We start from the raw sequence: 25,745 nt of genomic DNA on the forward strand, positions 1-25,745 counted from the left end.
TTTTATTTTGTGTATATATATATATATATATATACTGGCTAAGAGAGTAACTAAGCGTATTTCCCAGCACTGGTGGAGACCGGTGTATCAATCTGAATATATATTAAATATCATATTTGTTTAGGTTGGACTCACTTCCAGACATGAGGTAAAGTCCGTTTGGATCCACAGCGAGACACGTGACCGAGTCCAGGTGAGCAACCATCGAGTGGATCAGTTTACCTTCAATTCAAAACAGAAGAAGAAAAATGTCACTTTGACACAGATTTATATGAAGAGAAAATATAAGACATGGTGAATCACAATCACTTTTTATTGAGGCGTATCAAAAAGATAAAAGGAATTCATCTCTTGTAATCAACGTTGTAAGTGTGAGGTAATGCACACAGTACATTGCTAAATGTGTTAAATGTTATTTTATGAAAAGTTACACTGTTATCTGTTTCTTAATGATGTATCATCACCAGATGTCGGTTCAGATGGACAGAAACGTGTATGAATATTTAACGACATGATGCATTGAAGAAGACTACGGAACTTTAATCCAATTACCAAACTATAACTAGAATCCCATTAATTGAGTCCAGGTGGACGTTTAGTATTTTGCTTCCATAAAGTAATTAGCCGTGTGAGAGAGAATCCCGACTGGTATGGGTCAAGCTCCAAAAAACTCCTACATTTACCCATAATGCAACTCAGTAGCAACCTTTATTAGAGCCCCCCTGCCTGATAAACGGCCACATACAAAGCAAACCCTTTCCACCTTGAATTTGTAGAGCAGGTTTACGTTTATTTATAGTCTGCGAGCTCAAGCTGAGGTAACCCCGATGATGTCATGGTGATGTCATCTCGACATACCGTACCTCCTGCTGAGCCACCAGACGATTATACAACAGCATTCTCGAGCTGAGTGGGATTATTCGTGACAAAGTAAACAGGATTCGACGTGTAAAATTGTTGGCGTGTTGCTTTAAATGTAACAGAAAAGCCTTCTCTGCAGCAGCTGGTGGAGATGATGATGATGATGGTGATGATGATGTAATGTTACCTGTGCTATTATCGAAGAACTGGATGTGCCGGTCCTCCTGAGCTGTGATGGTGATTGGCAGCGTGGGGTGACTCAGCACTCTATTGATCTTGCACGGAGCTTCTGTGTGGAGGCGGACGTGAGAAGGACAACATTAGCATTTCAATACCTACAATCTTCAGTCCATCGGGACAGAAAGCACTTTGGAGGAGATGGTTTCCTCTCATGGCCACTGCAGGAAACACAGACACCTGAAGCATCAAGGGAACACGCTGCAGGAGAGCGTTCAGTTTATCTCTGTAAAAGTCAACATTTCATCAATCCAAACCAACAGTGAATGATTATCAAGTATCGTGTGTGTTAAAGCTTTATAGATCTTCTTCCTCTGAGCCACAGAGCTCCATTGTAACACATTAGTGAGCTGTGTCACTGGGTGACATGTTCCTTCATCACCATGAACACACACACACACACACACACACACACACACACGCACACGCACACGCACACGCACACGCACACGCAACAAATGTGGATTCATACGCCGCTGAAGATAGTCCCCAACATATGCACTATTTCCTCCTGTTTGTTTGATTAGAAGCTACAGTGACCAGCTGTTTCAGGAAATTACTGAGCCTGTTTTAAACATGAAACTACATATTTGTGTTTTTAAAAGTGTGCGTCTTCAGAAGGAACCATTTGTGAGTCTGAATGCATTGAGAGACGGACTAACACAATGTTGGTTTTGATCTTTTTCGGGGGATTTTTTTGACCAGAATAAAAATACAGAATAATGCCAGACTGATCCTGTAATGTGGACAGAAGGAATGTGAAGAAAGACAACATCATTTTCAGTTTTATAGCGTCTTAAAAGGACATTTTGCACTAAAGTAAATACATAATAAGACGAACAAAAGCAGGATTTTAAACAGAGTTCAGATCCTGTTGTTAAGTAAAAGATCAGCACAACATTGTATAAATACTGCAGCACAAGTAAAAGTATTTTATTCAGCAGTAGTCTGTTATTCAGCTGCTGTTTGTGCAACCTTGAGGTCTAATTATCTGACTTCTCAGCCTCAGATGGATCAGTACTGATCCGATCAGACACTTTCGCCTCATTTGGACTCGTGTGATTGGTCGGTTGATTTACCTGGCGGTCCGGCAGACTCCAGCTTCAGGACGAGCTGCTGCGTCTCCATGTTGAAGAGTCCGATGTGGCCGGTGGTGAAGGACGTCACCATGTGAGCCGAGTCGCTGCTCACCAGGTCTACCGACGTCGGCACTCCGAGCTCTGAAACAAACACGGGCAGCAGAGGTTAACCGCGTGGAAGAGACACCGACGAATCAAAAAATGCAACTGTTTAAATGTGAAGAAACCGATGTATACACTGTGAGCGCTTCCTGATGAGTATTCTTTGAGAGTTTTGTAATATTGTCGCATGTTACGAGTTTCAAATCCAGTGGTGGAATATAAATATGAACATTTTCTCAAGTAGGTAAAAAAGACTCTGAATATTACGCCCTCATCCAGCTCTTTAATTATGTTTTTATTAATTACCTCAACATCTAGAGCCCTGAAACGCAACATACACATTAATGCAGCAGTAATATTAATCCAGAAACATCAACATTTCACTGGACATTACTTTAAGTACTTTACATACATTTTACTTAAGTACATTTGAAATGCAGACCTTTTACTTGTAGTGGAGTATTTTCACAGTGTGGTACTAATACTTTCCACCACTGTTTAAATCAGAAAAATCAAATGTATATATAGAAAAATAAAACCTTCTTGCAGAGATGTAATTTGGTACGAGAGCCTTTTGCTTTTTTTTAGTTATCAGAAGGTCGGGACGGGTATTAAAGGTCCCGGTGCTAAATTATTAAAGACCTTAATAAGCTCTGACGTTACTCGTGGTTTTTATTAATACTTAGGAATGTTTTGGTGTAATTTGTTATGTCAGGATTTCCTGTCCTGAAGTAAAGTTAGTATTTTAACCACAGGAAGTCATCATGATTCATCCCCTGGGGACCGTGAATGTGGACTCCCTCTGATAGTTTCCTGCTGGACCAACGTGTTGACACCGATCTCTTTACAGTAACAAACCGCCTGCGTTTCTCACCTCCTCTCTCGTTGAAAACAGCGAGAGACGGCGAGGTGTCGGCGGCGTTCCACAGCCGGACCGTCCCGTCGGCCGAGCAGGAGAGGAGGCGCTGGTGAGCCGAGCTGTAGACCAGACCCCACACCGAGTCCGTGTGACCACACAGCGCCCCCCGCAGGACAGAGGGCTCTGCGGGAAAAAAACAACAACAATCAAAACGTGAGGCGTCAAGAATACACTTCCTGCAACAGCCGTCCTAAATGATTGCTGGGACGTACCATATGAGTCGTAGGGGTCGATGTTGGGGTTGGGGGTGTTCCAGCTCTGGACGGTACCGTCCACCCCCCCACTGAAGCACTGCTCACCACTCGAGCTCATGGTGACGCACAGCACAGCACCGCTACGCGGGGGGGAGACATCCTTTACTTCAACAACGTTTCATACCAGTACCCAGACATTTCTGTATTAATAATGAATAATATGTATGAGTGCTGTTTGCATACAGTTTCATTAAAACATTTTTAAGACTTTTAAGGAATGAAAGTGATTATTAAGACTTGACTTTTAGGATTACTCTTGGATTTATTCTGATGGTAAATCTGAATTCTAGATTTTTGGTAATTTTCTCATATTTTATTTCACTTTGTTTCATAGAATTAACCCAAAATGTATCTTAAACTCGGATGTTATGTGAACGTTCTGGTGCTGAGCTCAACCTCTGAGCTGTAAATTGAGCTGTTTTCTATAAAGTAAGAGTGAAGTAGAGCAAGATATCAGAATATATTTAATACTCAAACAAAGATGTGTAATGAGGAGTATGACTTGTGTAAAGTACAGCACACAGTTTTGAGAACCTTTACAAAGTGGTAAAGAGGATCTCACCTGTGAGCTCTGAATGTATAGATGGGCTCCACGTCTAAAGCAGCACATCTGGAGGATTATAAACACAGAACAGAGTTTGTATTAAGAGAAAAAAACACTAAAACATGATCAGATATACGATTAGAAAAACAGAAACAAAGGCCCGTCTCTCGTATCAGACTGCTTCAATGAATTAAATATAGTTTACACTCACTTCTTGGCGGGCGCCGTCTTCTGGAGGTTCCACAGTTTGAGGGTGTGATCCTCGGAGGCGGTGACCAGGACGGGCTCCACCGGGTGGAAGGCCAGACTCCGGACCGAATCAAAGTGGCTCCGCAGGGTGAACTTTGGGTTCCAGGTTTTCCTCAGAGCGTCCGTGTTGTTGGTGATCTGAGGGGCAGAATCCACGTGATGATGATGGTTTGTAGCCTTTAAAGCAGAATGACAAAACTCTACATAATCAGAGAACATTCCTGATCTCAGGTATGTTTGCCGACACAACTGGAATGTAAAGGAGTCCTCACTTGTTGCTGTTTGGGAGAAAGTTACCCTGTAATTTATTGTTTATTCTGCTAAAAAACTAAAATGGATATCACAAAATAAAAAGAATAAAATTGAATTAAAAACATTCAATTGAAAAACTATTGAAGGCTTAAAGGAGTAGTTCAACATTTTGTGAAACGTTGACGAACGTGTCCGTAGATAAATGAGGCTCCAGCCAGCAGCGGGTTAGCTTAGCTTAGCATAACGACTGGAAACAGAGGGTAACAGGTAGCCTGGTTCTGGTTCTGGTCCGAAGGTAACGAAGTCCACCAACCAGCGTTTCTAAAGCTCTCTGATGTGTAGCAGGTTAGAATTTCTTTTATTAAATTAGTGTAAAAATGTAAAGTTTTGTTTCCTCACAGGGACGACAAGACTCGAGGAAGTCTCTTTATTAAACTTAAAAAAAATGTTTTTCCAAGTATTTCTTAAAATGTGAACAATAATAATAAAATGATACAAATAAAATGGAATAGCTGAAATGAAAATAACAAGTTTCTTTCTTTTTGCGTGTACCTTTTTAAGTGATTTACCATTTTTCATTAGTGTTGTTGAGGGGAGGCCTGACGGCTGGAGTCCGGTTCTGAAGCCGTCTGGCTGCTAAAGAGTTCTTTGTGTTTTTCTTCACTTCTAATCCTCTGTAAACAGTCAGACTGACTGTTTGTTGTACTCACGTCGTACGCCAGGCTGTCGGCCTCGTTGGCGACCGTCAGTCCGGCCAGTTCTCCCAGTCCCAGCTCGTTAGAAACCGCCTCGTCCACTCGGCCCATTATGAACGACTTCCCAGACGACGGCAGGAATGTCATCGCCTCTACGGAGACAAAGCAGGCAGCTGGGATAAGAAAGACCTTCGTGAACGACATTATTCACAACTAACTAATAATGTTAATAAGTTGGTTCACAGAACCAGAAGTGAATGCAGAAGGAGGGCAGGTTACCGTCCTCAGGGCGCCCCACTTCCTGCTCATTGAGTCTGGGTACACTGGGGCGGGAGGGGGGCGCTACTGGCGTCTGCATGGAGGGCTCCTCATTCTCCCGCAGGTTAGCCAGCATGTCCTGGAGCCGAGACCGGTTTGGTCCTGGAGGAGGAGGAGGAGGAGGAGGAGGAGGAGGAGGAGGAGGAGGAGGAGGAGGAGGAGGAGGAGGAGGAGGAGGAGGAGGAGGAGGGACAGTGGGAAAAGAAGAAGGAGACAAGAATCAGAAGAGGAAAACAGAAAGGCCAAGTCAGGAAAAAGGCAGAGGAATAATGGAAAGAAAAGGAGAGAGATGGAAAAAAAGTCATCAGCACAATGGAGGCAAAATAAGTCTTATGAGTTCATATTGTCACAAAAGAGAAACAATCAACATGAAGGAAGGATATAAATAAAGCAGAAGATGATGCAGCAGCAGCAGCAGCAGCAGCTCTGTGCAGGATCGATCAGAGGAGATGAAGGCAAATAAAACCAGAGAAACAACGTGACAGTAAACAGAAATAATAAGAAGAAGAAGAAACGTAGATGAAATGCACCGGCTGCAGACAGTGAAGAAACACACAGGAATGTTTAGAGATGCACTCATATCGTCACCAAATATCGTCACAATTCATCAATATCAGAAAACTGCACGACTGTGACATTATGTCAACGGCATAATCCATTTAGAGAAAAGCCAATTAAGGATGACGGATCTCTCTGGTGCTGATAAATGGATTTAAACTCTAATGCTTCACTAAGAACCAGAGGAAGAGATTAGACTAAATGTGATGGTTTAAAGTCGGTGCATTCTACGATCTACAAAACAAAAAGGAACGCCAGGATATTAAAAGAGGAACACAAATGTAACCAAGACCAGAGCTTTTTCTCAAAGGAGACAAAACAAAGGAGGCAGAGGACACAGGGAGGATAGAGGGACGTCCACATTAGTTCCCTCCAACACTAAACACCTTTAAACCTCTGAGACAAAGCAGAGTGAGATCAGAGACCGATGTATAGCTATGAACAGGGGATTAAAGTGAGACTTTAAGGGTTATAGCGTTGGTGAGGTAGAATAAATGGGCTGGTATGGTTAAATGTTTGTGAATAAGCCAAACAGATCAAAAGTGAATTGACTAAATGTCAACTAAATGGTTCGGCTTTCGAGATACTGATAAACATCTGAAGCTGGAAATGTTGAATAAAATATGTGTCAGACTGAGAGGAGAGAAAACGGATAAACAAAGTGATTCAAAGGAACAAAAATAAAAAAAACATCAGGATGAGGAGAGAGGATGAGCTGCAGGCCTGGTCCAGGACTTACTCTTTACCCCCTTCTTGCCCTTGCGTTCCTTCCTGTACCGCTCCTTGAGCTGGGCTATCAGTTCCTGGTCCACGTCCCAGGCCACTTCCCCCAGAGGAGACTCTTCCTTCTCTACAGGCCAGCAGGGGGAGGAAGAGGAGGAGGAGGAGGAGGAGGAGGAGGAGGAGGAAAGTGGGGTAGAAACCTGTTATAAGTGTCTGTATGCACTACGACATATCGAACTTGACTTTGACAAACCTACTGAGGCAGACGGGACGAGGAGGAAAGTTTTTTTAGGAGGGAAATCTTTTGTAGTCTTTTGTAGTTTTGGCCAAAAATTCTTTCAGTTGTGATGTAAACCTCTGGTTTGGAAGCGGAAAATGTAGACAACTGTAATGTTGCTTTAAATGAATACTTAAAGCTAGGGTTGGTAATGTTGAGAAACTAGCAAAGAGTATGCAACCTAAAAACCCAGCAAGAAGCAGCAACTAGCTCCAAAACACACTAAATCTAGCAAGAAAGTGGCCAAGTCTTCAACACTGACAGTCCGTCCCTTCAGGCCTCCCTCTAAAGCCCCTCCCCCAAAGTTAGCGTTATGAACGTACACAAAGAACATTGTCAGAACATTGCTGCTGCTGTTGGAATGTGATGAGAATTTCAGCAAACACAACACAAAAGAAGAATATTACCAACAATAGCTTTAAAAAAAAGTTGATTCATTTTCTTTCCTGGGAGCCAGATGAAAAGATCAATCTTATGTTTGTGTGTTATGCACGGAGTCAGGACGTGGTTAGCCTAGCTTAGCATAAAGACAGGCAGCAGGGGGAAACCGCTAGCATGGGTCCGACCAAATCAAGTCCAGAGTGAGCTTTAGAGGTGATGGTAGGCTTTGGACTGACGCAGGCTAGCTGCCAGTCTTTATGCTAAGCTAGGCTAACCACTTCCTGACTCCAGTTAAAACATTAATGCTCATCTTCATTTTTACATCCAATCAATACCTTTGCAGCTAACCGAAGGCCAAAACTACAAAAAAAAAAGACCCAAAATAAACTTCCTGTAACTTTCAGCCTTTAAAAAGAAAATGGTATTGTGTCTTTTGTATTAGTATATAAATACCATATAATGAGCAATGTGGGACGGACACTGTTAATAAACATGTAAACGTCACGAGTACTTTTAGACTCTGCTGAGGCGCCGCACATTAGCAACAAAGAGAAACAAGAGGAACACAAACACAAGTCTCTTCTGGTGTCAAACAAACAAATACGCTGTTGAATGTGGGAACAGAAATGGACACGAGACAAAAACAGGGCGAGATATAACAAACAAATAAATTTAAAAAAAATAACAGCTGGCATCCAAATTAAACTCTCTGCAGTTCTGGAAGTGAGATGTTAACGCAGGAGATCGACTCTTTATCATAAAGAAGCCACAAAAACCTTTAAAGGGATAATTCGGCTGTTCTGCAGTGGGGTCGTATGAGGTACTCACGAGGTGTTTTTAATACAGTAGATGGAGTTTTGAACATATATCCGGATACACTGACTATGGAGTACCTCAAACAACCCCACTTCAAAGCACCTGACCTATCCCATTAACAGGGAAGCAAACAACATTTCACCAAAACGATCATGTCTATCATGGACGGTCTTGAGACAAAGATTTTTTAAATCTTAAATTCAGTTTTTTTTCTCCCAGGCTCCGTGATTCTTAAATCGATTTTTTTTTAGGTCACAAGAACAGATCCAAAGATGAGAAACGACCCTGAGTGGGAGTCTGCAGGATCTGCTGCTGCCGTGATAAACAATGGCTCTCATCATCCGTCCTCGCGGGCCCGGGGCGAGCGATGCGTTTGGGGTTGCGGAGGCGGAGGCGGCGCGAGGTTCAAGAAGAAAGAAAAAGCCTTCAGAGTCAGAGACGACAAAACGTGTTTCACAACGCGGCGGCACGCGGCCTGAGACTGGTTTTAAACTGCGGAGGGAAAAGACTCCAAAAACAACGGCAGCGCCAGAGGAAGGTCAGAAGGAAATCTACAAAGATGGTTCTCCTCGCCCCGAGTGTGTGGTGAGACCCGCTGCGCTGAGTCAGCACTCCTTTACAACTATCTGGCCGGTGAGGCGTTGACTCACCGACTGCGTGGGGGATTGCTGTCGTCGGCCCTAACGACACTGAATGCGTTGCTAGGAAACAGTGGAAAAATGGAGGATTGTTGAGTAAACTGCGGGGGCTGCCGGGTCGCCAGCTGGGAACTTTATTTTGTAAAGAGAGTTGTATTTATACATTTACTGTTAAGAGGAAATATGCGTCGGCCTTGTGCTGCAGCTCACAAACCTATTCCTTCTGACGTCATTTAACTAATTAGAATTCTACACGAAGCAGCCGGATCTACTTCAGGTTCATTCGGCTCGTTGTCCGTGTTCAGCTGTAGTCACTCAACTTTACTCTGAAATAGAAGACACGAGTGTGTATTTAAAGATATTATATGTCCGCATTAAAATGTCTAAAACCAACCATGTTAAAACTCAGAGAAATCCTCGTCTGCGCTGTGCAGGTTTAATCCACATTTTTACGATTCACTTTTCAGATCTTGGATGTTTTTAACTTTTTGTTTGAACCGGATGAAGGATTCTAGTTATCGTACGTCTGGATCTCAATCTATCAGAGAAACAAGCTGAGCAAACGCTGGTTTCACCGGTTTTAAATCACCTCGTTGATCTAAAAACGATGAACACGGAAAGAATCTTAACTGGGAGAAGATGACTGGAACGACGCTACTTCAGGACTTCTCCAAACTCCGTCTTTAGTCCAATTTCAGATCATCAGGGCGGCCGTGCCCATGTTTAAATGTCCTCTGGATTTAATTTCCAACCAATCACAGAAACCTGCGGTGGTTTGGTTTTAAAACCTTCACACATTGAAAACCCCTTCATCTAAACGCGTCCCCTCGTCTCACCCCACTCTCCGCTGTCCTCCCCGCTCCTGGACTCCGGTGACCCGTCCAGCTCGTCTGGACTCGCCAAGAAATCGAAACCCTTCAGAGCCTCCTCCGTGTCGGGGTCGTCGCTGAGGTCAGAGGTCGTGGAGGAAGGGGTGGACGACTGTTTCTTCCTCACCATCTGGTTAAAGTTTAGGAAATGAGGAACACTATTGAAAATCTGGCTCTGGATCATAACTGTGACAATACCAATGCAATAGGTTCTGTACTAAGGTACACATGTATGCTGCTTTATACATCTCAGAAGTAAATATTGTACTTTTTACTACATTTGTCACAGTTACAGTTCTTCATCTCCTTCCTGGCCAGTGAAAACCTCGTATCTCCAGATGTGTTGATGTTGAATGTTTGTGATAAACTGAAGGATGAAATGTTCCTTTATGTGTTGATTAAAATCCTCCTACTTCTTCAGATTAATAAACTCTTTAAAAAGACTCTTGGATCAGCTGGAAGATGCATCGTCACAAACCTGAAAACCAGATTTGTAAACATCACTGTGAGGTTTCACAGCAGTAGTTTGCCAAAGAGTGTGTTAATATCTTACTGTAGCCATGTCTAAGATGGTCTTGTCCCGTCCTTCGCTGTCGTCCTCGTCGTCCTCGTCGCTGAATTCTGCTGCAGCGCTCTCTATGAACTTAAAGGCCTCCAACACGGTGGCCGAGTCCGACATGTCGGGTTTACTGGGAGGAGAGCGAGAGCGAAGAGAGGAGGTGAGTCTGGTGGTTAAAAAAAAAAAAGCAACGAGACAACAAAACTGTGCTTTTGGGGGAGAAACAGCGTCTCATCTCATACCTGACCATGCCGCTGTCCTTCAGGGAGGACGGTTCGGTGCCGTTGACCATCGGCTCGGCGTTCCTCTCTGAAGGTTTCTCCCCTGAGTCTCCGGTCAGACCGAGCAGCGCTCTCACTCTCTGAGACTTCACATCCAGGATGGTGTCTGTGTATCCGACCTCCTGCAGGTATCTGAGAGGGGAGACAGGAGACAGGAGACAAGAGACAGGAGACAGGAGACAGGTCAGAGGAGGCTCAGGGGAAAGAGAAGGAACAATCAAGGGTTAATCATCGGATGATAAGCTGCTAAATTTCTAAACACCGTTCACAGTGGAACCATGTTCTCCTCCCTGCAGAGCGTCACCGTTACCGATAAAAAGGATGCAGATTCATCTCATTTGTTCAAATCATCAAATATTTCTGATGACCAGCGTTGGAAAATCTCCAAAGTGTCACTTGACAAAGACGAATACATGACAAATATCCCATCAGGCTGATCCCGATATAACATACTGGTATTTGCAGTACACACATACTATAAGTCATAGAATACATTGGCGTTATTAAAACGTTCCCGTATTCCCTGAGTGCTCCTCTTCATTCTCTTCGTCTCTTCCTCCTGCAGCGTCGGTGCCTTGCTGTACCGGCTGAGCTACACAACACCACGATTATATCAATGGAGCGGCGCCCTTAAAGGGCCACGCCACCACGTCTAGGAACGAAGACACACCGACTGTCCTCCCTGTAATCGGTCCAGTCAATGTTTGACAACATGCACACAGAGAAAAAAAAACAACACACAATGTTTGAGAAAAAGTTGGCATTCAAATTATGGTTTCGTTCAACCGACAATAAGTGAGTTTTTAGAAACTCATTTGAGTGCAAGAAATAGTTGAGTTCAACAAAACTAACATCATCATACAGGTTAGAAATGTTAGCACTTTATGTCATGAGACAAACCAAAGACAAAGCTCTGCTTCGTCTCACATGACAAAAATACTAAAGTTTACCCGTTAAGGTGGGCGACGTCCAATAAGAATCCAGATGTCCAAACAGACGTTTAAACTAATCTCTGTGTAACTTCACCCCGAGACACCGAGAGAAGCAGGACCCGGCTGACCTGAGAGCAGCGTCTTATCGGACGGAGGTTTAATTCTAAATAGCATCTAGTGTGTTTGTTAACACACACAGAGAGAGAGAGAGAAAGAGACACAGAGAGAGAGAGAGAGAGAGAGAGAGAGACAGAGAGACAGAGAGAGAGAGAGAGATAGACAGAGAGAGAGAGAAGGTCGGCCTCCCTCCCTCTGTACCAGCCTCTCCGATCGCAGGAGGCTTCAACACTTCCACACAATCCTCCATTCACTGTCCCCACACAGCCACTGCTCACACACACGCACACATGCACGTGCACGTGCACACGCTCGCGCGCACACACACACACACACACACACACACACCCACACAAAATAAAGACAAAAAAACACCAAACACAATCCCAAACAGAAGCGCTCAGTACCTAAACTGTGGCGGCCCACCAGAGTCTATTTTGTCCCACCAGACAAATTCATTCTGGGTTCATTGGGTTCATTGTGAACCCAATGAACCCAGAATATATTTACAAAGACATAAAGATAACAAATCACTTAAAATAAATAAATAAATAGAAGACAGAGCACTTCAGTCATGACCGGTGACCGACCGACCAGCTGAAGAACGTTGAGTTTCGATTGGCAGACGATCGATTGATGCGTCTCTGGTTTGTTTACAAAGGTACGACTGATGCTGAAGTGCTGCTTCAACAGATCTTAGTGTCAGTTTCCCTTTGGAAAGGACTGTCTGGTGGCAAGACAATATTCTAAATATATCATTCACTTTAACTGATATGGATTTATTTAAGGCACTTGAAACAGGTTTTGCTGCTGCCTCCATCCACAGCAGTTCACTGCTCTGCTCCCGTCTGCTTCTCCAGACGGGCTGAGCGGACCGACGTCTACTATCAATTACATTACATTTTATTTGTAAAGGCCAAAATCCCACATTTGCCTACGAGGGCTTTACAATCTGTACGACATATGATGTCCTTGGACCCTCGCATTAGATAAGAAAAGCTCACAAAAAAACAGGAAAAACTCCACTTCATAACAAAATGATCCCGTCAGCTACTTTCTACTATTCATCAGCTGGAGTTACTTTGCAGGTTACGATTTGTATTCATACATTGAACATGTGACCAGTGCATGAAATACTATGGATTGTTATAAGTTAAACGTCTAAACAGTGGCAGAGAGTAACTAAGTACATTAACTCAAGTACTACATCTAAATACAATTTCAAGGTACTTGCGCTTTACTTCAGTATTTCTATTTTCTGCTACTTCATACTTCTGCTCCACCACATCTCAGAGGGAATTATTGTACTTTTTACTCAAACACATTTATCTGATAACTTAAGTTAATGTGAAGATTCAGAATCAGATTAATAATTCAAAATATAACCAACAAATATCAACAAGTATTATTATAAGTTAAGATAAAACAATTCACAAGCTACACAGCAGGATGTGACTTCACCAGCTGCAACATTAAACACATTAACGCATCTATAATTACAGTTCAATAACATAAAATATATATTTTTCATCATGGGCTGTTGTGCAGAGTGAGTACTGACAATACTTTTGCCCTTTCACTTAAATAAAATGTTCAATGCAGGACAGAGTATTTCTACACTGTGTGTACTTTTATTTAAGTAAAATATATATAGTACGTCTTCCTAAAACAGTACATGTACAGTTAAAACATTAAAAAGTAAAACTTTAGAAGTAGAGTATAATAATAATCCAAACACTACGAGTACTTTCACTTTTCATACTTTGCGTACATTGTATACATTTTACTTAAGTAATGTTTTGAAAGCAGTACTTTTTACTTGTAATGATGTACTTTCACATTTCAAGTATAAGATCTCAACACTGTCGGCTCCAACTGGTCACAGCGGATTAGTGGGTTTTATTCCCATTAAAAGTGTTAATCTCCATTAAGAAGATTGACTCAGCTGCTTTCACACACACACACACACACACACACACACACACACACACACACACACACACACACACGCACACACGCACACAGTCAGCTGTCCCATGACACAGTGGAAGTCTAAATTAGTCTGTTTGTGTGTGTGTGTGTGTTCATGTGTGTGTAAACTCACTGTCTGAGCAGCTGGCGTCCTTGTTTCCAGCTGAGCTGATGGCTGCTGTTTGGAGGACTGGGAGCTTCACTGTCATTCCCCTCATCTGTGTGAGTGAGAGACAATTACCAACATGTTTCTATCCATTCATTCATCCATACGTCCACAGCCACAGCCTCCAGCTCCTCCTGCTGCCGGGTCCCCAGACGGGATAAACAACGTCCCCAGAGCGTGTTTCTGTTTCTTCTTCCCATCAGACGTGACCAGAATAAATCCACAGGGAGGCGTCCGAGAGGCATCCTGATCTCAACCACCTCAACTGGCTTCTTCCACACAAAACTTATTTTCTTTTGGCCTAAACGTGGTTCATTCTTGAAGTTTTTAGACCATGTGATACAGTTGAAAGCTCCACAATAAGCTAGTAAGTGGACCTTGAGTTAAGATTGTTTTGTCAAACAGTGAGATGCAGCCATGTAGAGGTGACCGTCTCGTTCTGTGGTAAAAACACACACAGAGGCACTCAGCTGTGATCATCCCAGTCAAGCCCCGTACAGGAGTTTGGTAACAGTGCTGGTGTTAAAAGTTCCTCATCGATATCTTTTTGTGACTACTTGACCTCCTGCACCAGCTGCAGCTTCTTCCTCGCCACAGAGACACGTGGTATCACATCCATAGAGCCAGTTGATGAAGCCACGGTCTCTGTATTCGCCTGCAAATGCACCAGAACCCCTCAGGCCCAGGTCACACCGAGACCTGTCGCTCGAAACGACGTGCCTGACGTTCGCGCCTCTTTTTTTTTATCACGCGACCTTTTTCTAGCGCTTTTTAAATGCGACTATTCTTTCCCGTTTATTTTCATATAGATTATCTGGAAACCCATTGAGATTCAGTGATGATTTTAACCACATTAACAGAGTCGGATGTGGTCCGATGCTGCACTCGAACAATTCACACTTTTCAACAGTCGGGGTCCGCGTCCTCTGCCCGGGGGATTCAACGAGACGGCCGCTCGGCGTGGGAGCGGTCACTTGACTGTTCGGGACATGTCAGCAGAGTACCATATACAGAGAGAGGAGAGAGGTTTGTCTTACCTGAATCATAACTTGGAGGTATGATCTCTCCCTGGTTCAGTTCTGTCCCATATTTTGTCTTGTGGTATTTGGCCCTGAGGGAGACAGATTGGTTATCACAATGTCTGAGCAGGCCTCACTGGCTGTATTTAGATATTAGAACATTGTTATTCTTTATTTCCACAATAAATGTAATGGAAATACATATGAGAAGTTGGAATGATTCAGAAAACGATGCACCAATTGTACCACAATGGTCCTTTAAAGTGCTGCTAACACTAAACCAAGAGAGTTGCGGTGTCCCGTCACGTCCTTAATGAAGTCCGTTATAGTTTTCCCACAACACCCCTCTTCCAAACGCTTCAGTAAACAGCGTCCAGACCTGCCAATCAAACGCTGCCAAACTGTGTGAAAATCCGTCGCCAGATTATGTGATTTATTACTAATAATTCCATAAGAGGATAAGCTGCTCTTTGAGGTGCAGGGATCCATTTTCACACTGATCGTATTTGTAAATCAGAGTCACTCTAAATCCTTTAAACTCCTCGTCACACTTTAGATTATTGAGGTTGGACCGGAGAGTCCTCGGCGATTATATACGTTTTTATTATTGTCAACAAAACAGCAAAGTTCTTTGGTGAGTGAGTGAGTGAGTGTGTGTGTGTGTGCTCACCTCTCCTGTTTGAGGGCGTACTCCAGCATCTTGATCCGTCTCACCAGGTCTTTCTTCAGGTTCTCCTGACCTCGTCTCTCCCCCTGCAGGAAGGCGATCTGAGCCTGGAGGGAGCAGAGGAAACACCGACTGATGACGGAGGACAGATAGAACGGTGAAAACCACGTTTCGTCTTTTTTTATCCCTTCAGTCCATAAGTTTGGATCCCTGCTGCGTAGTTTCTATCAAACGCCAAAGTGCAGTTAATTGCATGAGGAAATTAACAGCGAAAGCCACAAAACCTCAGCGGGGTTCGATAAAAACATCTAAAGTCCATTAAACATGAGGATGATGGTGAGAAACTATAAAATCATTCAATCAACAAAACAGAGAATCATTTCTTTCCGTTGCAGTAATGATTTGCCTTGATGATCCTCTGACGCTTTTATATTCATGCATCTGTCTACACGTGTATTTTTCCTTTTAAATATATATTTTTTCAAGCTTGAATGGAAAAAGTTTGTGTGTAAATTGAGCATCTTACAATAAGAGCTAACTCTTCTGTCAGGTCAGCGGGTATCCAAGGGCCCCAAAGCCTCCTGGGAAATGGGACAGGGACTGAGAGGTTACTTGTGACCGACTAACGCGTCTATACGTCTGATCCGTCTTACCGTCTCCTCTCAAGACGCGGGTCGGACGTGAGGAGGCGACTCGGGAAGCAGCGTGGGAACAGACGACATGTGACCGTCTAAGAGTCGAGGTCAAACATAGCGAGAGGACAGACGGAGAGCGCAGCAGAAACCCTGAGCGCTACGACTTTGTGCGTCTACGTCTTAGTTCAGTTTGGTCAGAGTCATACATCCGACACATGTAAAAGCAGCTGAAAGGTTTCGTGATCTTAAACAATGAAATAACATTCGTCCATGACAGTGAGTTCACTGTGTGTTAGGGCGCTGCAGGCTCCGTGTGCAGAGACCCAGCTGTTACCCAGCTGGATTCATGGCATCAGTGCTGACGTCACACCCTGAAACACTTCTTTACTCCAGAGGTTCAACCCTCCTCCTCCTCCTCCTCCTCCTCCTCCATATGACTGTTGTTTGTGTGTGCCGTCGCTTTAAAAACCAGGTCAGCTGTTATATATTTAATAGGAGAGTTCAAAACAAACGGTTCCATAAAGCTGCAGCGACGTTCATGTAGCGCCGTCATCGGGTCAACAATTACTTCTGTTTATGATCAAATACACGCAGAACTAATGAAAAATCCAAACAGTCTTTGTGTTTACTGCTAATTAGCCAACATTAGCATGCTAACCAGGCTGGTCTCAGTCTGCATTTGTAGCTAAACCTACAGGAAAATAGTCATGAACGAGGACGTAAATAGAGCGCAAAAGATGAGAAGGATGAGAAGTCAATGTTGATGTGTTTGTACACGTATTTTGCGTCCTTCAGTAACAGCACTTCTGTAGTTATTTCAAGTAGCTGTGTTGCCTAAAGCCAGCCCTCAAGTGACCATTTGAGGAACTGCAGCTCTTTTTGGCACTTCCGTGTTGGCTTCACTTCTCAGCAACTGAGGTCGCCGCTCGATAAAACATGTCAGAAGATGAGGAACGTTTTGAGACTTTTCCTAAGAAAATGCTCACTCGAACCTGTAAAAACAACAAAACCTAAACAATGAATTAACGGTCAAAATAGTTGCCGATTAATCTTCTGTTGAGTATCTAAAATCGATCAATTGGAAAATGGTTTGAACTCTAGTTTCAACGCTCACAATATTGCAGAGAATGGAGGACCAGTTAGTGAACACATGACCGTGTGGATTCATTGTTTTGATCTGAGCAGAACGGACGCTGCAGGCCGCTGCTCTGTTTGGTGAGCGTCACTTCCAGACCATTTCACACAACAACTGACTGGACTGCATGTTTGCAAACTAAACCCCCTCTCTCCACACACACACCCCCCCCCACACACACACACACACATACACACAGGAGGAAGTAGGACACTCAGCCCTTCATTCATGTCAAACACACACTATAACTGGGTCGCTCCGCACTCGAGGCGACTGCATCTGAATTTCACAGAGACGACGCCAAACTTTATTTGGAGGAGACGAGCTCTCTGTTTGATCACGCAGAGCTGAACATGAAGAGGACTCCCAGAGATCAAACCTTTTTTTGGGGGAACGTAACGCACAAAACACAAATGTCTTGTGACTGCGCTCTGGTCGTTTTCTTGCTGCTGTTGGTGCAGTTTTTAATCTCTGTGACTCTGTGATGGATTTCTGCTCGTATTGTTTGAAAATCGATGCCGTTTGAACACGTCATCAACAGATGTTTTTAGGACAACGGCTGTTGTGTTCAAGAGCAATCCGACAACTGAGAGTTAAAAGTCAACTACCGTTTAATGTACAGCGAGCACGGATTCAGAACATTGGTTAAACTGTGGATCTGAAGTGTGTGTTTGCGGTAGAGGAGTGACATTAACATCCGTCTTATAAGTATTTTCATTATTGCTTTATTTATAATTGTTATAATGCCTCTTTGAATTTCTTATTTCAGCTGACCAACAGTTCAAAAGTTCAAAGATATTCAGCATGAAATAATATGTGTAATAACAATGAGGAATTGATAACCCTCCTGGTTCATTGAGCTGAAGTCAGTCTAGCTCTTGTACTCTTGCGGTGACTACGTCGCCCTGTGAGGACGGTGAAGTCGGAGGGGAAGGCTGATGTTTGAGGAGCTTCTGTGTAGGAGGACATCTGCAGCGTGCCGGGGGAGTCTTTTCTCATAATTATAGATTTTACTGAAACATCTGAATGTCATGTTTTCTCAGCAGCCAGTAAAACGCTTCACAGGGCTGAATGTGGAGGCAGGAAAACTAATCGATAGCAGAGGTCACGCTGTGACGACGCTGCAATTACGAGGCTTTAAACCGGTTTTCTATTAAAGCGCTTTGATGACCTCGAACTTCTCTTCTTCTCTGATTTAATCATGTTGTTTTTCACTCTGGTTTCCACTCCAGTTAGGCTGAAACGCATCTGATGCTGTGAAACAGGTTGGAAAGCACATTCTGCTGTAAACTAATTACCCTCATGTTGTCTCCGCACTTCTAAATCCCAGGATATAAAAATCCCATCAGAGCGGGAAACAACGTAACAATGAAATCGAATTAATAATGTCTACAAAAGGAGCCATAATTACATCTAAAAAGAAACTTCTGGTTCAACACCAAAATAAAACGTTACTGCTTAACAAAACATGACATACATATCATTTTTGTGTTCATGTCAGTTTGTGATTTTTTAAATGGGTTTTGGTTCGATGCCTGAAATAAACGTCTGGGATTAACACAAGCTTAATTCATTTTAACGTTTTTTTACTGTCTTAAACTTGCATTCCCTCTAATGACCAGCAGGGGGCGGCGACTCTGTTTGCAAAGAGAAGTGAGATTGTATAGAAGTCTATGAGAAAATGACTACTTCTCACTTGATTTACTACCTCATCAGCTATTCCTCAATTAAAAACAATACTAATAGTGCAGGGAGGAAGAGTAGAAGCAGCACAAATAAACGGGGGGCTTTTATTGTGAGGAATTTATGAGAAATAAAATCTATCGTTTTACAGACGCTCCTTTGACCACTAGACGTAGACTTGGTGATAAACACTTGAAGCACATGTAACGGTGCTAAAGACTTAAAAATCCCATCAGAAACAAGAGGGAGCCTCATATTATCTGCTTAATTATCATTAACTCCAACCACCTATTTCTTCTTCTTCTATTTATTCAAAACAAACCAGAACTAAACAACCACTTCCTGTGCGGCCGTAAGAACTACCACACAGAGTTTGGAACAACTACTGAATTGATCAGAGTTTTTTGTTTCAGTGGCTCAAAACAGAAATACATATTTAAACTCAGGGAGAGTTTTAGAGGAGGAACCATCGGTCAGGGAGGGCAACCCCTCAGAGGTGCCTTCACTCTGATGAAGGACTAACTGGGTAACCCACTTGTTAGAAAGTCCCATCCGCCTTTTCTTCCTTTTTAGAACGAGTCGGTGCTCCACATCAGATCACAGAAATGCAAATGTGCCGCTTTGATTCATAAAAGCTGCACAGAGAGAATGTTTATTAATAAACAGGAAGCTTATAATAAGGAGTTTGAGATAAAGTGGAATAAATCTATTTCTGAGGCGACATGATGGAACTGGTTCCCGGTGAACTTTCACCAGGATGTCCAGTTACACTTTGTACTGGTTGTTATTTCAGTGAAGCTGTGGACACTTGGTGATACAACTCAGTTTAACATGAAAAGGATAAAGCCAAATAGCACGTCATTCAACACTACTTGTGAGCTGGTTAACAGTAACAGTGTATTTATAGCATTGTTAGTATGTTGTGTGCTTGTATTGCATATTTGAAGGAGTATTCATTGTCTTTTTAGGGAAGCGTTATGACCATAGACTGTGTAAGACTTCTCTCTTGATTTATTACCTCAGTAAACATCGTAAACATGAGTTTATGGTCTCAATCTCTAGTTTCAAGTCTTCTTCAATACAGCATGATGTTCATTTAGTAGATGATGGTCCATTTAGAGTCAAACAGCTGCTACCAGAGCCCTATACGGCGTCTCTACGTCACTCCTCCGCATTACAAATATGGTCGCTTATGTTCATTTGTTGAGGAAAAAACAACATGGCGACGGCCGTAATCATTAAACTCAAGGCTTCAAAACGTCACGATGACCACGTCCACCTTTAAATACGGTCTGTGATAATACAAAGCAACTGTTCAGTCAGTTTGTTACAGCCTCTAACACAAGTAATATGGGAAGCCTGTGAAGATAATGATGTCATTTATATATCGTCCAATTTATAGAGACAACCTCGATCATTTTTCCATTATTGAACTATTGTACGATATATAGTTATGACCTCGATTATTCTTACGTTATCAACTTTTTGTCAGGATATGGACATGACATTGATCATTTTTCCGCTCTTAAATTATCGTACGATTTATAGACACAACCTCGATCATTTCATGTTCTTGACATATTGTACTATGAATGGATTTGACCCATTGTGTTAGTTTACATAAGAATGTCACCAACTTTTCTTCCTAGATGCCAGAATAAAGAGCAGGGATCTCATTACTATTATGAGACTTGAGCATTACGCAGACATAGCACCAATTATTAACAGAGCCCGAGAATTAAATTTATATATTCAGTACATGTATTCCCATGTCTGAAGCTTCTCAAGAATTAGGCTAAAAGTTCTTTGCTCTTTGAAAGGGTGTACTTGCATTATTATGCTATTGTATTATCATAGTATCAGAGTCATAAAGCGGTAAAGGATAAGAGCTATTGATGTGTTGATTGACAGTGAGATAGACCAATCGATTCGTCTGCAAGCATAACGTAAAAAGCGAGCGGGACGCCTGTGTTCTTTCACGTCTCCTTTATACCGATGTCTATTCTTATGGATGCCACTTTCCTGAGTTCATTTCTGTATTTGAAATCAATACGCACTTCTGTGCGTTCCCCCGAGGAGCTGCTGCGGAGGGTTTTGCTGCTGCAGTCGACATCTTCCATATCTGAGAGAAAGTGTAAGAAAGGAGCAACACCTCCGTCCTGCTGGCCAGGCAGCGTGGGAGGACAGAGACAAATCCAAAAATCAAATCAACACTAACTAACGTGGCGGTCTCTCAAACGTTGTAGTGATCGAAATGCAGAAATGATTTTAGTGGTGTTAGAAGTGTTCCTGCTGACAGCTGGGCTGATGTGCGTTCAGATCTTAAGAGGTTCAGATGAAAGTTCAAGGGTAGTGGTGGAGGAAGTAATCAGGTTTTTAACTTAACGAAAAGTGTAGAAACACTCCGTCACAAGGAAAAGTAAAGCAATCAAACTTTTACTTAAATTAGAGGTGAAATAAAAAATGCCCGTTTAACAGTTTTTGATCACACTTTGGTCGTTCTGTGCATCTAGTCAACAATACATAATAATACAAAATCAATTTATTCGTATTTTTGTACCAAAATCCAATCTTTACTTCCTGTAAAACAAAATGTGTGTGTGATTACGTAAGCTGGTACCAACCAAGTTCAACTTATGCTATCATGACACACATCAATCCATCAATCCATCAATCCATCAGCTTTTAGAGAAAAGGTGTGTGTGGACTCAGAGTCCTCTGTAGCTCTCAAACACACCAGCAGAGCGCCGGGCTTTAAAGCAAAGTTCACATTGCGTCCAAATGTTGGAGTTACAACTTCCAGGTCCCACGTGATGCTACTGGTCCCAAAATGATTTATTATTTCACATAGAAGTAGATGGGAGAGAGATGTCTCTAAATAAGGGGAAAATGTCTTTAGGGGTGAATCAACTTGCCAGTACGAACATTTGTGTAGCACTGATTTAAATAATCGGATCCTAAAAGTTGTAAAATGCACAATTAGCGTTATGCAGAGTAATTTTCTTTCCTCCGTTCATGTGAATGAGTGTGAAGGCTGGGAGGCGTGGCTAAAGGAAACATGATTGATGGGCCCATCACTGAGGATAGTTTTAAACTGGGTAGTTGAACTTTAGTGCGTCACTGAGTAACTTTCATGGGAATGAACGGGGCGCCGCCTCCGAAACTTTTCAACAGTCCAATCAAATGCAAAGGATTTGATTAAAATCTCTCACGTGACTGAACGCAACTCAAATATTCCGTCTCACCGGCGGATCCTCGCTGTGCAGCTAATGACGCTTTAACTTTCGTTTCAGTGGGACTTAAAGCGAAAGTACTCATTTGAGTTAAATTCAACCTTCGTCTTCATCACCAATGAAAGTAGTGTTCGGTCTACGTAGTGAACACTACGTTTCACAACGGAGGTGAAGAGACGGATGGAAGGAGGGGAGGTGTCAACCAGACAGAGGATGATGGGAGGAGGCCTTTTGATATGGTGCCCAGAGGGACAGGGATCAAGCGAGAGGCAGAGATTGGGGAAGACGAAGGGGGGGGGGGGGGGGAAGGGAAGGCTTTGGGATGAACAGGAATAGCGGCGTGACGAAGTCCCTAGCCCACTCACTGCTTCCCCTCGGGGAGCGACACGCGTGCTCCTCTGAAGCCGACAAGACTTTAATTAGAACAACATAAAGCCTTCAAGAGCAGAGCTGAGGAGGACGAGGAGGATAAGGAGGAGGAGGAAGGAGCAGAACAAAGAACGTCCTCGCCAACCATCAAGTCTGTCTCATCGCAGAACGTCTGCAGAGAGTTCTCCAAGAGCTACGAGGGGAACGCCGCCATGCTGGAGGAATCCTTTTTTCATGACAAGATAATAACTACAACAACAACCGTGTATTGTGTTCTGGCTTATGAGCCAAATTTAGGATACAAAAATGCATGTGGTGCAAGGATAATCCATGAAAATCCATTGCAGAGAGATTTTGCTCAACAAACGTTTGAGCTGGAGAGGACTAGCTGTGCAGATACTCAGCCAGCTAACAAGCAGAACCATTATCTAAACACCAAATTGGTCCAAACCAGTGACGATAAAATGATCAGACCAGGCGGTAACATCTGGTTCCGTCGAGTGAAGTCGATGCGGAAGTGTCTAAAAACGTGCATTCTTTCTACTCACCAGCAGGGGGGCGACTCCTCTGGTTGTATAGAAGTCTATGAGAAAATGACTCTACTTCTCTCTTGATTTATTACCTCAGTAAACATTGTAAACATGAGTTTATGGTCTCAATCTCTAGTTTCAAGTCTTCTTCAATACAGCATGATGTTCATTTAGTAAATGATGGTTCATTTAGAGTCAAACAGACCATAAAGCAGGGAATGATTTAGGGCGGGGCTTACTGTGATTGACAGGTCGCTGCTATCTGGCAGCAATAAATCACTCCTCCGAATTCCAAATATGGTAACTTCAGTTCATCGGTTGCGAAAAAAACAACATGGCGACGGCGTAATCACCGAACGTTTTTTTTTTTAAATGCCCACAAACAAGAGCTTTAGACTTGAACTACTTGGACAAAAAAAGACTTGAGACTTGAATTGAAATGTTCTCGAATAATTTGTGAATTGACATGGACTTGTCTCAAATAACTTGACGCTTGACTTGTACTTGCCCTCTTAGATTTGATTCAACGAGTCCCGAATAACCCGAGACCTGGTTTGGACAGGCCCTCTCAGATTTCAGGCTTGACCTCGTCTCAAATAAATTGGAACGTGGCCTTTTCTCGAATAACTTGAGACTGTAGGAAAATAAAACAGTACATACATAAACATGTATGTACTGCGGAGTACAGATGAAACCAGTATGACATTCAAAGCAGCGGGTACGACGGTTACCTCTAAGAGAAAGTATGCAAAGTATGTCGGAAATGTAGTGAAGCCCGTGAGAGCAACTCGCTGCCAAATCTGCTGGATTACGTCTCTTCAGGAGGCTTGAGGAGAATCATGAAGTTTATTTAATGTTCATATATGCTGGAGTAGCGTGGATGTTTATGTTCTGTTCAGTCAGCGCTTGTTCTGAAAACAGGCGACACACGAGGCTTCACAATGAGAGTATCGCGCTCGCATTAGCTGCTGAAAAACGAGTGCGTATTCAAGCATTATTTGGGCTCATCGGTGCATGTGACTTGTGAGTTCTGATACCAGAAGTTGGCTAAATATCTGGTTACCCGACCAACAGTCCAAACGCAGAAAAACTACAACCATTTAAAACAGAGAAGAGCAGCTTTAAACTCAGAGGCTCCCAAGAGAGGAACTCTGGGTTTAACTGCTTCTCCATGAAACCACAAACCTGCCACGGTGTACAAAAGACTGTTATTATCCAATATTACCGCCGTCATTATCTCGTGTGATCAGCACACTCCTTAAGTGGATCTAATTTCAGCACTTCAGAGTCCGAAGCAGGCTGGCTGGGATCCCTGCTCACCGGATATAATGGAGTCAGTTAAACACACACACACACACACACACACACACACCTATCAGACCAGAGCAATTCACTGTGCGTGTTTGTGTGTTTAAGTTTCTGCACTCACCCCAGATACCACATACGCTTGACGTAAACTCTGTGTGTGTGTGTGTGTGTGTGTGTGTGTGTGTGTGTGTGTGTGTGTGTGTGTGTGTGTGTGTGTGTGTGTGTGTGTGTGTGTGAGCTATCAACACTTCCTGGTTATTCTCAGCCTCCCACTTTTGCCTCCAACTCGGAGCTGTCACCACTGGGAGGTCAAAGGTCACCAAAGCCTTAATGATAAAAGATCAACACTTTGTTCTTCTGTCGACTGGGTTTTTTTTCCCGGCTCAGCGTTTCCTCACAGAGAGAAACGTGAAGTTACTGAAACGTTAACGTCTTACAGAACACGTCCTGGTTTATTGCAGCCCTCGGGTCAAACACACACTTCCTCTCTTCTCTCTTTGACCTGCGGTGCATCAGCAGTGGGTTTGATCCGTTCAGACGAGGTCAAACTGGAACCAGGTCATCGGTCCGACTGAATCGGTCATCAGAGCTTCACAGCGGTCTGGAGAGTCTGGTCACGGTGCGTCTTGAAATATATCCGACTAACTGGCTCTGAACGCCAAGTCGGATCCACGAGCTTCCAGACGAACCCGCCGGCAACGCAGTCAGGAAGTGATTCACAGCTACTGAGACACTTCACAGAGAGCTGCTGAAACACTACAAAACCTAAATAAAGCAACCAAGAAGGTTAATAATGGGTTAAATATTGTGATGTTTGTAGGAAGGTGAAGAAGCAAGAAAGAGGTAGAAGTCTTTTGAACACATATTGGATCTGGCAAAGGTTGTTTTATTGTTATCTTGTTTTAAGTAAAAAGAAATAGTTGAAAGTCATTTTAGGACTTTTCTACAAAATGTCAAGGGCTGCGTTTGAAGTCTGTACACCGAAGACTCAAAGAAACTTTGGCAAAAAGGAAACGCATTAGTTCGGCCTCAGAAAATCACACAATGTGTGTGTTTGGTGAGGAACACAGCGCAGTGAAAGCAGCTGCATCTGTAGCTTCATTCCTTACGTCTAAAGAAAAGGTGCATCAGTGTTTGTGAAACGGTGTCTCAACACAAAGAGAACGATTGATTTGGAGAAGAAATATTTGAGAAGATATGAAGAAATCAAACTGGTGTTCCAGAAGAAGCTGGATGTGAAACTCTAAAAAATAAATAAAAATAAAAACCTCATCATGTCATCGGGAAGAATAACTTCTTGACATTAAGATTTTGGTGACATTTGATTTAATACCTGACGGCATTTATATTTCAGCAGCTGTTTATTTA

General features: G+C 42.9%; 1 protein-coding gene across 4 annotated transcripts in view; it reads right to left on the reverse strand.

Annotated features, from left to right (window-relative positions):
• strn (striatin, calmodulin binding protein) overlaps positions 1 to 25,745 on the reverse strand; it is a 37,132-nt gene that overhangs the window by 4,382 nt on the left and 7,005 nt on the right. The window contains exons 2-17 of one of the 4 annotated variants that reach the window (XM_079158855.1): positions 15,488 to 15,591; positions 14,836 to 14,909; positions 13,766 to 13,850; positions 10,574 to 10,744; positions 10,326 to 10,461; positions 9,740 to 9,902; positions 6,808 to 6,918; positions 5,472 to 5,612; positions 5,208 to 5,344; positions 4,208 to 4,383; positions 4,015 to 4,062; positions 3,411 to 3,532; positions 3,154 to 3,321; positions 2,178 to 2,318; positions 1,049 to 1,150; positions 136 to 222 (exon numbers count right to left, since the gene is read on the reverse strand). In XM_079158855.1, the coding sequence (XP_079014981.1) occupies positions 136 to 222; positions 1,049 to 1,150; positions 2,178 to 2,318; positions 3,154 to 3,321; positions 3,411 to 3,532; positions 4,015 to 4,062; positions 4,208 to 4,383; positions 5,208 to 5,344; positions 5,472 to 5,612; positions 6,808 to 6,918; positions 9,740 to 9,902; positions 10,326 to 10,461; positions 10,574 to 10,744; positions 13,766 to 13,850; positions 14,836 to 14,909; positions 15,488 to 15,591 (1,966 nt within the window). Of the gene's footprint in view, positions 1 to 135; positions 223 to 1,048; positions 1,151 to 2,177; positions 2,319 to 3,153; positions 3,322 to 3,410; positions 3,533 to 4,014; positions 4,063 to 4,207; positions 4,423 to 5,207; positions 5,366 to 5,471; positions 5,613 to 6,807; positions 6,919 to 9,739; positions 9,903 to 10,325; positions 10,462 to 10,573; positions 10,745 to 13,765; positions 13,851 to 14,835; positions 14,910 to 15,487; positions 15,592 to 25,745 lie in introns of all 4 variants that reach the window. The other 3 variants (XM_079158853.1, XM_079158854.1, XM_079158856.1) reach the window with 3 other exon arrangements.

This window comes from Pholis gunnellus (assembly GCF_910591455.1).
Source record: "Pholis gunnellus genome assembly, chromosome: 5".
Lineage (NCBI taxonomy): Eukaryota > Metazoa > Chordata > Actinopteri > Perciformes > Pholidae > Pholis > Pholis gunnellus.